Below are 14,687 nucleotides of genomic sequence, written 5' to 3'. Positions count from 1 at the left end.
CAGACTCCATCAAATCCTGTATGAGGCAGCAGTAGTAAAATGTGCACTTAGCTGAGGGTCAGATCTCTCAGCTCCAGCTTTGTCTCTGGCATTAATTAGCTAGGGAACCTTTGATAAAACAGGAAACTTTCTCAGCTTCTGCAAGGGAAACCCTGAGGCTTCCTTAAAAAAAAACCCCAAAACAAAAACAAAAAACCCTGATTTCTCCCAGATTAGGAATGAAAAACAAATTTCCACATAGGGAGAGCTGGAAGGATTTTTGCCTTGACTTCTTGTCCCTGGAGATTATTTTACTAATTCTTGTTTGGGCCACACATGGTATAGCTACAACTCAAGAACCAAACACCAGTCCAATTGCCATCTAGTTGATTCCAACTTATGACAACTGCATGTGCTGCAGAGTAGAATTGCACTCCATAGGTTTTTCAAGGCTGTTATCTTTAGGAAGAGGTTGCAAGGCCTTTCTTTCTAGGCATCTCTGGGTGGGTTCAAACAGCCAACTTTTTGTTTAATAGACCAGTAATTTACTATTCATACCATCCAAGGACTCCTGCAACTCAAGAACAGAGAGGTCATTTCTCTCAGTCTCCATTTCCATGCCTGTAAAAGGAGACGTTTGGCCAATATAAACATTAAAACCCAAAACCAAACCCATTGTAGTCAAATAGATTCCAACTTCTAGCATCCCTATAGGACAGAGTAGAACTTCACCATAGGGCTTCCAAGGCTGTAAATCTTTATGGAAGCAGACTGCCACATCTTTCTTCCACAGAGTGGCTGGCAGGTTCAAACCACAGACCATTTGCATAGCAGCTGAGCTCTTAACCGCTGCACCACCAGGGTTCCTGATATGAACATTAAAGTCCCTATAGTAGCTGAGAATTTTTGGACCCGATACTCTAAGTGGCCAATGATCTCATCACGAGACAACCCTGTAGTGATGATTGTCTCGGGCCAACCTTATTATGGGACTTTGCTGTGGTGAAAAGATAAAGCTTTGGCCTAAAGTTGGTGTATTGATTGGGGCCTTCTATTGTGTTGTGTAGAAACCCTGGTAGTAGCATAGTGGTTAAGAGCTGTGTTTGCTAATCAAAAGGTCGGCAGTTCGAATCCACCAGGCGCTCCTTGGAAGCTCAATGGGGCAGTTCTACTCTTTCCTGTAGGGTTGTTATGAGTCTGAATTGACTTAAAGGCAACGGGTTTGTTTGTTTTTTGGTTATTGTGTTGTGTAAAATCTATTTTCAGTTCTGACTTCCCAATCTGGACTTCACAGAATCTACTCCTTTTGTGGAACGTCCCAGTCTTCTCTTCAGTCTCTTCATGGTTGACTTCATCTCCTGGTTCCTCAGGGTGTAGATCAAGGGGTTCAGGACAGGGATGATAACAGTGAAGGTGATAGAGACAGCTCTGTCCATGGGGAGGGCAGTGAAGGGCCTGGCATAGACATAGATGCAGGGCACAAAATGCAGGGTCACCACAGTGATGTGGGCTGTGCAGGTGGAGATGGCTTTCCTTCTGCCCTCCCCAGTGTGAGACCTCAGCATCATCAAGATGACAGTATAGGACACCAGGATAAGGACAAACCACAGGGTAGAGACCAGACCATTGTTGGAAATCATCAGGAGCTCAAGAGCAAGGGTGCTAGTGCAGGCAAGTTTGAGGACCTGGGGGACATCGCAGTAGAAGCTATCAATAACATTGGGTCCACAGAAGGGGAGTGGGAGCAAAAGGGAAATCTGCACAATGGAGTGGACAAAGCCCCCCACCCAGGAGGCCACAATGAGTGCAGTGCATCGCCCCCTATTCATGATGGTCACGTAGTGTAGGGGCTTGGAGATAGCCATGTAACGATCAAATGCCATCACAGAGAGAGAAAAAATGTCTGCTCCACCAAGGAGGTGAAAGAAAAACATCTGTGTGATGCAGCCATTGAAGGAGATGGTCTTTGTTCTTGAGAGAAGGTCTCCTAGGACCTTCGGAGCAGTGATGGAGGAAAAGCAGATGTCCAAGACAGACAGATTGCGGAGCAGAAAGTACATGGGTGTGTGAAGGCGAGATTCACAGGTGACAGTGACTATGATGGCAATGTTTGCTAACACAGTTGTTACATAGACCACAGATAAAAAGAAAAATAAGATCAAGCTCAGTTCTTGAGACTGGGTAAGTCCACAGAAAATAAATTCAGGCACCCTGGTATAATTTCCCAGGGCCATTGGATGGTTTCCTTCTTCATGTACACCTTTGAAGGAAATAATAATATTACTAAGACAATGAAGTCAAGTAAAGTTGATCTGCATTATAGCAACTGAATATGCAGAAAGATATATTTTTTTTAGTCACTTATCTTGTTCTTCACGAACGTGCTCTATTACATGGGAGAGTTAGTTAGTTCTGCTTGCACAGTTCCTTCACTGATACAAAGAAAGGTTTGGACTAGATCATCAGTTGTCCTGCTGTGGTCACTGGGGGCCTGCGGGTTCTGTAGAGCTCACTCCTAGAGGTTGCTGAGGAAGAGAATGTAAGGAGGCTTAGTGGAAAGATTTGTGGGTTCCACACACTTTAGTGAATCAGAGCAGCCTGATTTTATTCACTTCCACTTTGTTCTTGTGGCTTAAAAGGCTCAAAAACCGCTGGAATAAATCAATCCTCAGGTATCTTTCAGTAACAACATCATATGACTTTACCTGAATTTTATATTAGAGTTTTCGAAGCTATTGAACACCTAATTGCAATAGGATTTCCTAGTAGGTCTACTCTCTTCTGAGATTAGAAGGGAAGGTGTTAATATTCCTGGTTTACCAGTTCTGAAGCTGACCTCAATAAGGGTAAGTCAATTTTCCAAGGTCATACAGTAGATTAGTGGCAGCTGGGGACAATGACCAAATTCTCTTCATTATAAACACCGGGATCTTTCCACTGTACTATGCTGCCTGCCAGTTTCAGAGTACATAAATTTAAGACTAATATGCATAAGGAACCCTTTACAGAGTTTTTATGGCACTTTCAGTAGCTGGTTTCTTCACCTTCTCCAATTCCTTTCTCCATCACAATGGAATTTTAGGCCCCTGCCCTTCTGTTACTTTTCAGACATCAGAAGTCTTCTCTTTATTTTTTTTTAAATTTTATTTCATGACTGTTCAGGAGTTGGGAGTAAATGATATGTTTAATGCAAAGAAGATGACTACGATGATGATGGGAACAACTCTGTTCATGAAGAAGGCAGGCAAGATCCAAATATATCTCTATCTCTGTGTCCATCCCCATCCCCTTCCTGGTTCCCATACCTGTACGTATTCCCACATTCATCCATCCATCATCCATGTATCTGTCTGTCTGTCTGTCTATCTACCTACCTATCATCTATCTGTCTGTCTGTCTGTCTATCATCTACCTACCTACCTATCATGTATCTCTATCATCCCTCCCTCCCTCCCTCCATCCATCCCCCATCCATCCATCCATCCCCCATCCCCGCATCCCCATCCCCCCATCCCCCATCCCCCGTCCCCCCATCCCCCGTCCCCCATCCCCCCATCCCCCGTCCCCCATCCCCTATCCCCCCATCCCCCCATCCGTGAAATGCAGGATTTTACAGTGATGTAGTCAGTACATTGTTTCCCTTGCTAGTGGTGAAGTCACACCTTGACGTTCAGCCAGATGCATTTTCCACTACATAGAGCACTTCTGTAATTTCTGAGAAGACTTACTATGGTGGTAATGGTGACAAAGTTAACTCACAGAGAAAAAAGCCACACTTAACCAAAGCATCTGTCTGGCACCAATGTATAGATAGATGGTCTCCAAATCAGTGCCCAGCTGGGAAGCATAATGCTTGGTTTGTGTAAAAACAAGCTTTGGGAGGGGCAAGCCTTCAAAAATTATATGGCTTAAAAACCCAAAAAGACATGTAGCCTCTCATTTTCCCTGGAGAACGCCTCTATGTGTCTTGTTTCCCCAGTCCACTCAGTCTATGTGTGGGCACAGCTACCTCCATAGTGCGTACTGATGGGAGCACATTTCATTCAAAAGGCACAAAAGACTTGCCTCCCATGGCAAGGAACCAGCCACTGTGTAAAAACTCTCATGAGGATTCTACTTTCTTCTGTTCTCACAACTTGATCCCTTCTCTCTACCCTCAGCTAAACCCTTATAATCTTTCGTTAGATTGTTGCGCTGGTTTTCTAATTGGTCTACCTTTTTTTTTGCTCTAGTTTTTCTCTAATTCATCTTTTTGTTGTTTACAGAAATATCTTTATCAGTCATAAAAGGCAATATGTTATTCCTTTGTTTGAAACATTTCTGTGGCCCCCTATTGCCTACCCAATAAACGTTCAACTTCTTTTATAGCATCCAAGAATGTCCTCTGCCTTAAACATTATATGGTGCCCTGTTGCCTTTGATCCCTGTTTCAGAGGCTCAAACTTTATGCAGCTTATGCTGGTCCTCACCTCGGCATCTGCCTCCCTGCTGCTGCCTCTTCCTGTCATGGTCCCCTCATTCTCAGAACCTCCCACCCCTCTGTACTGGCACACACTGATCCTTCAGCACTTAGGTCCCGGTTTCCTCCTCTGTGGAAGCTTTCCTGACACCCTCAGCTAGGTCCGTCCTTTTTGACTTCATCATGTGCCTTGATGGCACAGTGGTTAAGCATTCGACTGCTAACCAGAAGGCTGGCAGTTCAAATTGACCACCTGCTCCTTAGAAACCCTATGGAGCAGTTCTACTCTGTCCTATAGGGTTGCTATGAGTTGGAACCGACTCGACGGCAATGGGTCTCTTCTGGCACCTGTGATGGTTTATCACACCGATTTCTTATATATCTGTGTCTTCTTTGTTCAGTATATTTCCTAATTAAATCTCAGGTTGATTCCGTCTGCTCGGTATTTTGTTCATCCTAACGTTAAAACCTTTCCTGGCACTGGATAGGTGCTTAATAAGTGTTTTCTGAATTAATGAATACATCTAGCTGGCTTCTTTATGTTGTCAGTGAATGTGGGTGAGTGAGAGGGGCCATGATGAACAGAGGCTAAGAAATTCTTTTCTAAAGGCTTTGACTTGGTTCTCGTGATGCCAGATAGAGATTTGTTTTCTTTTTCAGGCTGTAAGTAGGTGTGACACTGAGATAGTCATTTCTCTTCTCCCCTGCCTTAGTACTCATCTGTAAAATGTTGGGGCAGCCTAGTGTGATGCAGTGCAGACAATGCCAAGAGTTTTGGGATGAGGAACACCGGGGTTGGAATCCTACCTCTTTCTCCTCTGTTCTTGGAGAAAATTCTTTAATATCCTTCAGTTTCCACTTCTGTAAGTAGGATGCATAATATTTATGTGATTGGGTAGTGTAAAAAGTAGTGTAAAAAGTAAATATGGTAATGTTTGTAAACTGCAAAGGAACTAGTAGGCATTCGATAAACTTGGTTCCATTCCCACTGCACTGAAAACAGTTGCTTTCCCCTCTGCCCTTCCTATCACAAAGGGTTATTTATGAAGACACTTGTAAAATATAAAATGCTATTCAAAGAAAAAGAAAGTTTCTCTTTAAACAAGCTCACTTCTTTTTGCTTCAATGAACTCGTGTGAATTGACCATGTAGACCAGAGGATTCAAGACCGGGTCAGTGGGGTCAGGAATAATGCTGTCTGGATCAGAGGGGAAGGAGACCTGGTCAGTCATGGGCAATGGGTAAGTATGGTACTGACCTTGAAACCTCCATGTTTTCTGAGGAAATTTGGGGTTAAAAACATGGTTTTTAGTGTCCTTTGATCTTGTTTTAGGTTTTGGTAAGGCCTACGTAGTTAATTAAGCAGCCCAAATACTTGATCGTGGGCTCCTCCATTTAAAGGGAGAGAAGAATCAGACCCTCAGAAGCAGTCTTTCTGGGAACTCTGAGAAACCTGGACTTTACTCTGGGCACACAGAGATCTTGATAATATGTAGAGTCGCAATTGTTGTTCAGAGAAAGTATCACAGGAAACTGATCGTTAGACCTCAGAGGTGACTTACCCCAGCTCTTCCCATTTTAGGGTGAACATAGAAGGACATTTATTTTTCTAGAGTCAGACTGTAAATTGGTGAAACAGAGAGGATTTTAACCAGGATTATTGACTTGAAGTCCAGTAATACAGGCATAGTAGTTAAGTGCTATGGCTCCTAACCAAAAGGTCAGAAGTTTGAATCCATCAGGCACTCCTTGGAAACTCTACGGGGCAGTTCTAGTCTATCCTATAGGGTTGCTATCAGTCGAAATTGACTCAACAGCAAAGGAGTTTTTTTTTTTTTTTTGGTGTTATTATTATATTATAGCAAAATAGCTATTTTGAAATCAACCACTTGGCCACCGGAGGACAAAATTGTTTACAATCAGAATATGTTTATATCCCAAGGACTTTAACATTCCAGATTATTAAAAAAATTCAAATAGATGAGTTCACCAAAATTTACTTCAATAATAGAAAGTTGACATTGAGGCCATGGAATTATGTCTGAACAAAAGAGGATAAGAAAGAAAAGTGTAGGCTATGTGAATATAGCATAGAACAGTTTTCTTGAAATAGCATAATAAAGCAGTCCATAAACAACTTATTTCTGAATGTTTCTTTTCTCCCTTTGCCAAGGTCGAATGTTTCTTAAAATTTCATATAAGGGATTGGGACGTACAGATAGGTTCTTAAATAAAAAGCTTCTGTGTTAATCTTCCTGGATCCCTGATGTTCACATATTAGAACAATTTCATTGCTGTAGAAAAGCATATTACCTCTTTAAGGAGCCTGTTAGTATGAATCCAACTTTAATATGCTAGCACACAGTAACACATTATCTAGAATTGGCATTCTGGAATTTTTCACTGACATCTAGCAAATATCACAAAGTTAGATGAATGGTATAATATATTTGGAATTATGTTATTGCCTTCTACCAAGGGAGTCTACAAGGAAAAACATCTTAGTGTTGTATTGAGAGTGGAATCTATTCAGTTCTCCCCATATGAAACCCCAAGGAAACTTTTGTCCTAGAGCCAAGTACTGGAGGGAACTCCCCGGGGAAGCCAATAAGCTTTCTCTGTCTAGACAATGAGGGATGTGAAACCGATTGTGCCTCTTTGTGTAGGGCATATGTGTAGCTTAATTTCCAACTCCATATTTTTTCCGGTATAGTCTCTTAATAGTTTCTTATCTATATTTTATTGTTTGATTTTATTGTTTTTGCTGTAAGATCTCCCTAACCCTTTGTGCAGTGTGATGGAGAATGCATTACTTACTAAGGTAGATAACAGACTTTCATAATCACATGGGAATCAAGTAGGCAGAGAATGTGTCGTGTATCATGAAGGCTAAATTGGAGTAGGGCACTAGCCAGGAGTGCAGAGCAGTCTTGGGAGATAGGAGTTGAGAGACAGAGTCTGGAGACCAGAGGTGGGTGGGTGGCATTGAGAGTGAGGCTTGTAAAATATATAGGGTATGAGGAACCCCAAAAGTCATAAATTATTCTATTCAATTTACCTAGATCAGCCCTAATTACTATATTCATGTAATGCTTCACTCTACAATCTTATAAATGTATCTTTGTGTGCATTTTTTATTTTTCAAGAAAAATCCCCAGAAATGGAATTTTCATGTTGAATGGTGTTTTAATTTTCCAATTTTAAGTGATGATTTTGGTAGTGTAAAGGAACAGTCTAGTTCTAATAGTGTTTGAATATTTGATTTCTTTTTATCAATAGGTTTATTGAGCAGAAATAAATGGCAGAACTTTTAAATTTCTCATGGAAATGGGAGATTGAAGAAAATTTTGTAAGTTAATATAAATACAAATACAAATATAAATATAAAAATAAAACAATTAAAATAGAACAAAATTTCGGTAATTATTTTTACACACTTTGGGGTAGAGAAGAACTTTCTTAAGCATTGCATCAAAGATTATTAGATTTGACTAAATAAAAATATGAACTCTCCATGTTACCAAGTATTATAAATTAGAAACTAAAAATAATTAAAAAATTTTGGAAAAATATCCATTAAAAACATAAAATATGTTTAATACTTTGACAGGTTAAGAGCGCTTATAATATAAATCAGTGAGGCAAATAATTTAAAACAAAAATGGTCTGTGATTCATAGATAAATACCGTTGGTCAGCCCACATGTTAAAGAATGCTCAACCACACTATTAATCAAAGAAACACAAATTAAAGCTGCAATGAGATATCACTTCCCAACCAGTACAAAGGCAAAGGTTGAGAAGATCCATTATGGGTGTGGATGTGGGAAAGTGAAAGCTTCCTATATGATTGGTGGGCGTATATATGGAAACAAACTTTCTGGGGTCATTCTGGAAATATGTGTCAAAACTTAAAATGAGTAAATCTTTTCACCCAGAAATTTTACTTTAGAAATGCTTGCTGGGGAATTAATAAATTTAGTCCTGAATATCGTAAGTACAAAGAAAGTTAATTACAGTGCAGTGTAGAAAAAAAAATTGAATTTAAGTAAATGTCTGCTATAGAGAATTGGTTCACTATATTATGGTTCAATAGTACAATTCAATATTTGGCAGCCATTTAAATGATAATGTAGAATTATATTTGCAGACATAGCAAGCTTCTTTTTCAGTGACAGATCAAAGCATTGACTATATCCCGTGAGGCTGTACTGGAAAAAGAATGTCTACATGCCTAGCAGACGTCTGGAAAAGTGTATGTAATAGTAGTGACAGAGGTTATTTATGGATAATTAGATTGGGTGATTTTTACTTTAATAAGGCATCCTACTGTGTCCAATTTAAAAAAAAATTTTAAGACTTTTCTGATTTTTAAAGTCAGAAAAATTTACACACCTATACACAATTTGAAGTAAACGATTTTCCTCATTGATTTGAGCTTTGATGTTGTGCCTTTTGTAGTTTTCTTTTCCTTTTCTGTAAATTGTTCTAATAAAGCTGACTGATTAAGGAAAGATGTGTGTGAGGATGATAGGTCTAATTATTATTTTGGTGAGCTATGGCTCCATGAAAGCAGCTGCAGCAGTATATCGACAGGGAACTGCCAGAAATTCAGGCTGGTTTCAGAAGAGGACGTGGAACCAGGGATATCATTGCTGATGTCAGATGGATCCTGGCTGAAAGCAGAGAATACCAGAAAGATGTTTACCTGTGTTCTATTGACTATGCAAAGGCATTCTACTGTGTGGATCATAACAAATTATGGATAACATTGCAAAGAATGGGAATTCCAGAACACTTAATTGTGCTCATGAAGAATCTGTACATGGATGAAGAGGCAGTTGTTCAAACACAACAAGGGGATACTGCATGGTTTAAAGTCAGGAATGGTGTGCATCATGGTTGTATCCTTTCACCATACCTATTCAGTCTGTATGCTGAGCAAATAACCTGAGAAGCTGGACTATGTGAAAAAGAACAGGGCATCAGGGTTGGAGGAAGACTTATTAACAGCCTGCATTATACAGATGACACAACCTTGCTTGCTGAAAATAAAGAGGACTTGAAGCACTTAGTGATGATGGTCAAAGACCACAGCCTTCAGTATGGATTACGCCTCAACATAAAGAAAGCAAAAGTCCTCACAACTGGACCAATAAGCAACATCATGATAAACGGAGAAAAGACTGAAGTTGTCAAGGATTTCATTTTACTTGGATCCACAATCAACACCTATGGAAGCAACAATCAAGAAATCAAAAGACACATTGCATTGGGCAAATCTGCTGCAAAGGACCTCTTTAAAGTGTTGAAAAGCAAAGATATCACTTTGACTACTAAGTGTGTCTGACCCAAGCTACAGTGTTTTCAATCACCTTATATGCGTGTGAAGCTGAACAATGAATAAGGAAGACCAAAGAAGAATTGACTACCAAAAGAATGAACAAATCTGTCTTGGAAGAAGTACAACCAGAATGCTCCTTAGAAGCTAGGATGGCAAGATTACGTCTCACATACTTTGGACATGTCATCAGGAGGGATTAGTCCCTGGAGAAGGACATCATGTTTGGTAAAGTAGAGGGTCAGTGAAAAAGAGGAAGACCCTCAATGAGATGGATTGATACAGTGGCTGCAACAATGGGCTCAAGTATAGCAACAATAGTGAGGATGGTACAGGATTGGGTAATGTTTTCTTCTGTTGTGCATAGGGTCACTATGAGTTGGAACTGACTTGATGGCACCTAACAACAACAACAATATGGTTCCATGAAGCATTGGCTTGAGGCATCCAGTAGAGAGTCCGGGAACCACCAAGGCAGGTATCTAGAAACTGAGGCTTGAAGCTACTGACTGTTGACTGCTCTTTTGAATTAATGTCTTTCCACCTTCTCTTCTAGCCAATCATCTAGAAGGTTCTAGACTATCAAACACATTGCCAGGTCAAGATCGAATAGTGGCCCTTCTCTATTGTAACCTCAGGGCTGTATTATAGAACCTAGAGGAAGCTTGTTCAAAAGAACAGAGCCTCTGAAGCCGGTTTCAAGAATTTTTAATTTTGGCTATGCGATGCTGAGCAAGTTACTCAAACTTTATCACCCTCAGATGTTTCACCCACGAAATGGGGAAAGTAGGCTTACTTTGAAAGATTCTTGTGGGGTTGCTTGGAATAATGTAGTGCTTCTTACTGTGTGACATTTTGTGTCTATTTGTTTCTGCCCCTTCCCCTTAATGTAAACTCCCTGAATGTAGGGACTTTGTTTCATCACCATTGTAGGCATAACTTCTAGAGCTGTACCTGACACACATCAGGCATTCAGTAATTCTTTTTGAATAAATGGATGGATGAATAGTTGTCCCATGGCTGATGTGCAGTAGTTACCCAAGAATTGCTTATTCTCCTTTACTCCATCTTCAGTCTCATCCTATGCTCCCTCCTTTGCCCTCATAGTCACTTTCTGCTGCTAACTCAATTACATGACTTAATGTATATGAGAATATACTGTATACTTCTAAGCACTATGACTGTCTGTCAGTGTGTAACCTGATGTCTCAACCCCTAGGGAGTTCACTGACACGAGAGCCTTCACCGGAACAGGCTTTTGCTTTGGGCTCTGCTTTTTGTTTGCAGAAAACCTGAGAATAAGCAAACATGCTCTCTTCACAGCAGTACTGTAGGGTTTTGGCATTGTGAATGGATCTAATGTGATATGACAAGACCAGAAATATTGGGTGTGAATTTACGTTTTTCGTATGCTTGTTTTACATGATACATTTAAGGTATGCCGCTTCTTCTGTAGTTTTTATTTTTACTATTTAAGTTTGGAAATGATGCCAAATTTTTGCATTTCTTTAATCAATGTGTTGTCTTTGGTTGCATATATTACATTGTGTATTGATGTGTGTATCAATATATACTGATATGTATTACACTTACACATAAAAATACATAAATAAGAGGGGGTAAAAACCATAGCCTTTGCACTCTCTATAGCCTCTGCGAGGAGTTCCTAAGCAGCGAAATCTTGGTGTTGTGATGTACAGAAATGGACAAGAGTATTTAAGGAAAAAAATAAATGAAAAGTATTGATATCATAACACAAATATCATTATATAATTGTGTTTCTCTCCCCCTTCCCAACTAGCTTTTAATCTCTTTTTCAGGGAGAGGATAAGTGGCATTTATTTTCCTACACATTGTAAAAAAAAAAAAAAAAAAGGTGCTCAGCAAATGTTCATGGAATGAGTTTTAATTAAAAAAAAAAAAACCCTCCTAATTTCAATGTGTTTTGAGAAGGCTAATATTTTACGTTAGAGACAGGAGATCTTAATAAGACTAAAGCTATTAGTTCAAAATGACATATACTTTAAGAATTGCAAATGCATAATTTACCTTTCAGGAACTGAAGACTGAACACTATTGAAATAATATTAACATATATATCTTGAGCTAAGGTTGCATCTCCTAGGGTGCCTTGGGACACCCTTGCCTACCTTTGCAGTTAGAAAGGTGAGTCTGCCAGATTCCCCATCTTCACTGCTCTGCCCTCTTCACCAGAACGCAGGCACAGTCTACAATGCTTCCATAGACACTCACTTAGAAGTTTAATGTAGTAACCAGCACTGGGAATAGTGCTGGATATTTGTAGTAACGTAATTTTCACTGGAGAAGCTCTGTCAGTTGCACTGCAAGGGGAGTTATTAAAAATTTACTAAGAAACACATACATTCTCTCTCTCTCATACAGGTATACACACTCATCCATTACGATAAGGCATCTAATGAGGAGGTGATGAATCTGTGTACAGGAGAGCCTGAGGAATCCCCAGAGGCAGCTGCCCCGAGCTGTATCAACATTGAATTTAATGCAGTGTCCTTGTGTTTACCCATTACAGCAACTGTATCAAGAGTATTATCATTCAAGAGTCAGTTTCATATGACAAATGTGACAGTGGTCACAATTTTGGTTGGATAATTGATGTTTTTCAAAATGATCAATTATAGCAATCCATCAAAAATGCTTATTTAGTGCTTCCTATGTATCAAGTACAGACTCTTTTCTTCACACATGTATCAAGTACAGAGACCCTGGTGACATAGTGGTTAAGGGCCATGGCTGCTAATCAAAAGGTCGGCAGTTTGAATCCACCAGGGGCTCCTTGGAAACTCTATGGGGCAGTTCTACTCTGTCTGTAGGGTCGCTATGAGTTGGAATCGACTCGATGGGAACAAGGTTTATGTATCAAGTATGGTGCTAGATATTGAGGATATAGTAATGAAAGATAGCTATGATCCCCACCCTCATGTCTGGTGGGGAAATTATACATGGACCATATAATTAAAATTGTGATGATGCACTCTAAAGGCAAGAATGAGAGAGGAATGGCACAGGGATTTTGGCTGGTCCAGAGTATCTGAGAACATTTCCTCAGGCAAGTGGCACTTGATGATGACAAGAATTCCTTACATTTATATAATATTTTTCATTTTTTCTTAGAAGTTTAAGAAATCCATTTTATTATTTGGGATCATGATGACTCTGTAAATTCCAGGGATTGGGTATGACCATCTTCATTATACAGAGGCCCAAACCAGGACTCTTGGGATATTGTCAAATTGAGCTCCACTAGATTGGGCCTCCTGGTCTGGGGGCCCCTATTGTTATGGAAAGGACTCCCCTTTAGGCCTTCTTAGAGGGTGAGGATGGAGGAACCCTAAATATCTCCACATGTATAAGGGAACTCCCTTCTCTTTTCATGGCTTCATATGGAGGGATCTACACTTAAGTGACACCCCTGGTTTTTTGCCCCCTCCTGGAACCAGCCCTTCCTAGAAAAACCTGAGTGACTTATATGACTGGTGATTTTGGGAAAGTAATTAGGTAGTGCAAATCGGTAATGCTCTTGACCGCTAACCAGAGTGTTGGCAGTTGGAGTCTACCCAGAGATGCCTTGGAAGAAAGGCCTGATGACCTACTTCCAAAAGGAATCAGCCATTGAAAATCCTAGGGAGCACAGTTCTACTCTGACACACACTGGGTCTCCATGAATCAGAATCCACTTGATAGCAACAGATTTGATCACTCAGAGTCCCCTAGAAATGTCTGAGTGGTTTATATGGTTGATGAGTTTGGAAAAATAATTAGGTGGAGTACCTTGGCTCCCTCTTCTTTCCTCTCTTTCTTTGGAATTCGTCTCCCCACAGAGAGCACGTGAGGTGGTTTTCTCTCAGCTATGCCGTAAGCACAGGGGGCATGCCTCCTCCTGCTGGGTGAGCCTGTCTCATCCCAGGGTGCAGTATGGGGCAGCCATTGGGCCAGATCTAAGCCATGTCCTCCTAGGGAACATTATCTGTAATTAAGTTGACGTTTTGATTTCTATCTGCCTGTCTCCTGCCTTCTCTTAGTAGGTTCTAAACTTGGGTAGAGTTAAAGAGGATGTAATCTATTAGTTCCCTCAAACTCTGAAGATCTCCTTTTGCAGCATGTTACAGTTTTGTGTTTGTCATCCTCTCTAGGCCAAGTCCCCAGAGGGCAGGAACCACATCTCATTGATATTTGCGTCTTTGATGATACACCAAGTCAGCCTCAATAAATGCAGGTAGAGTTGCCTGGCGGAAATCAGGAGATGAATTCTCACCTGTGCTTGTGGTGATTTCTTGTCCCTTTTTAACACTTCTCTCCTCCTGCTGCCCCTGCTTCTCTGCAGTAGCATGAGAACATAACTTATTTAAGTTGATGCATTTCAGCCTCAATCTTTACTACCCCTTTTTGCCCCCTTATTCACATTCTGTTACTACCTGTGTAAGTTAATTAAGTGACTTCATGCACGTGGAGAAAGAAGAGTATCAGGAAATAAATACTTAAAAAAGACCTCTGCTTAAAGGCTTTGATTAGTTTCATTTAAAATATATTTTAAAAAGTGAGGTTTTGTAAAATAAAGATTGTATATTTTTTTCATAAAACGATCTTACTCTTGAACTTTCTGCTTATTCTTTTCTTAAAATTCAGGCTTTATTTTTTAGAACAGTTTTAGATTTACAGCAGAATTGAGCAGCCCTCCTCCCCCAGTATCCCGTTACCATTATTAACATCTTACCTTGGTGTGATGTTTTTGTCACAACTAATGGATTTATATTGTTATATTTTTATTGACTGAAGGCCACGCATTACATTTAGATTCACTCTTTGTGATATACAATTCTGTGGATTTTGACAAATGCATAACATCATGTATCCGCCAGTAGAGTATCAT

General features: G+C 40.1%; 1 protein-coding gene across 1 annotated transcript; it reads right to left on the bottom strand.

Annotated features, from left to right (window-relative positions):
* Positions 1 to 1,241: 1,241 nt before the first annotated feature.
* On the bottom strand, positions 1,242 to 2,213 carry LOC126080653 (olfactory receptor 4D9-like). Its single transcript, XM_049891831.1, has one exon. It carries the CDS (start codon positions 2,211 to 2,213, stop codon positions 1,242 to 1,244), a length of 972 nt encoding a protein of 323 aa, XP_049747788.1.
* Positions 2,214 to 14,687: the final 12,474 nt, after the last annotated feature.

Source organism: Elephas maximus, chromosome 7, assembly GCF_024166365.1.
Source record: "Elephas maximus indicus isolate mEleMax1 chromosome 7, mEleMax1 primary haplotype, whole genome shotgun sequence".
NCBI classification, from domain to species: Eukaryota; Metazoa; Chordata; class Mammalia; order Proboscidea; family Elephantidae; genus Elephas; species Elephas maximus.
The sequence above is the reverse complement of the archived record's forward strand: the minus strand, read 5'-3'. Positions and strand labels throughout refer to the sequence as shown.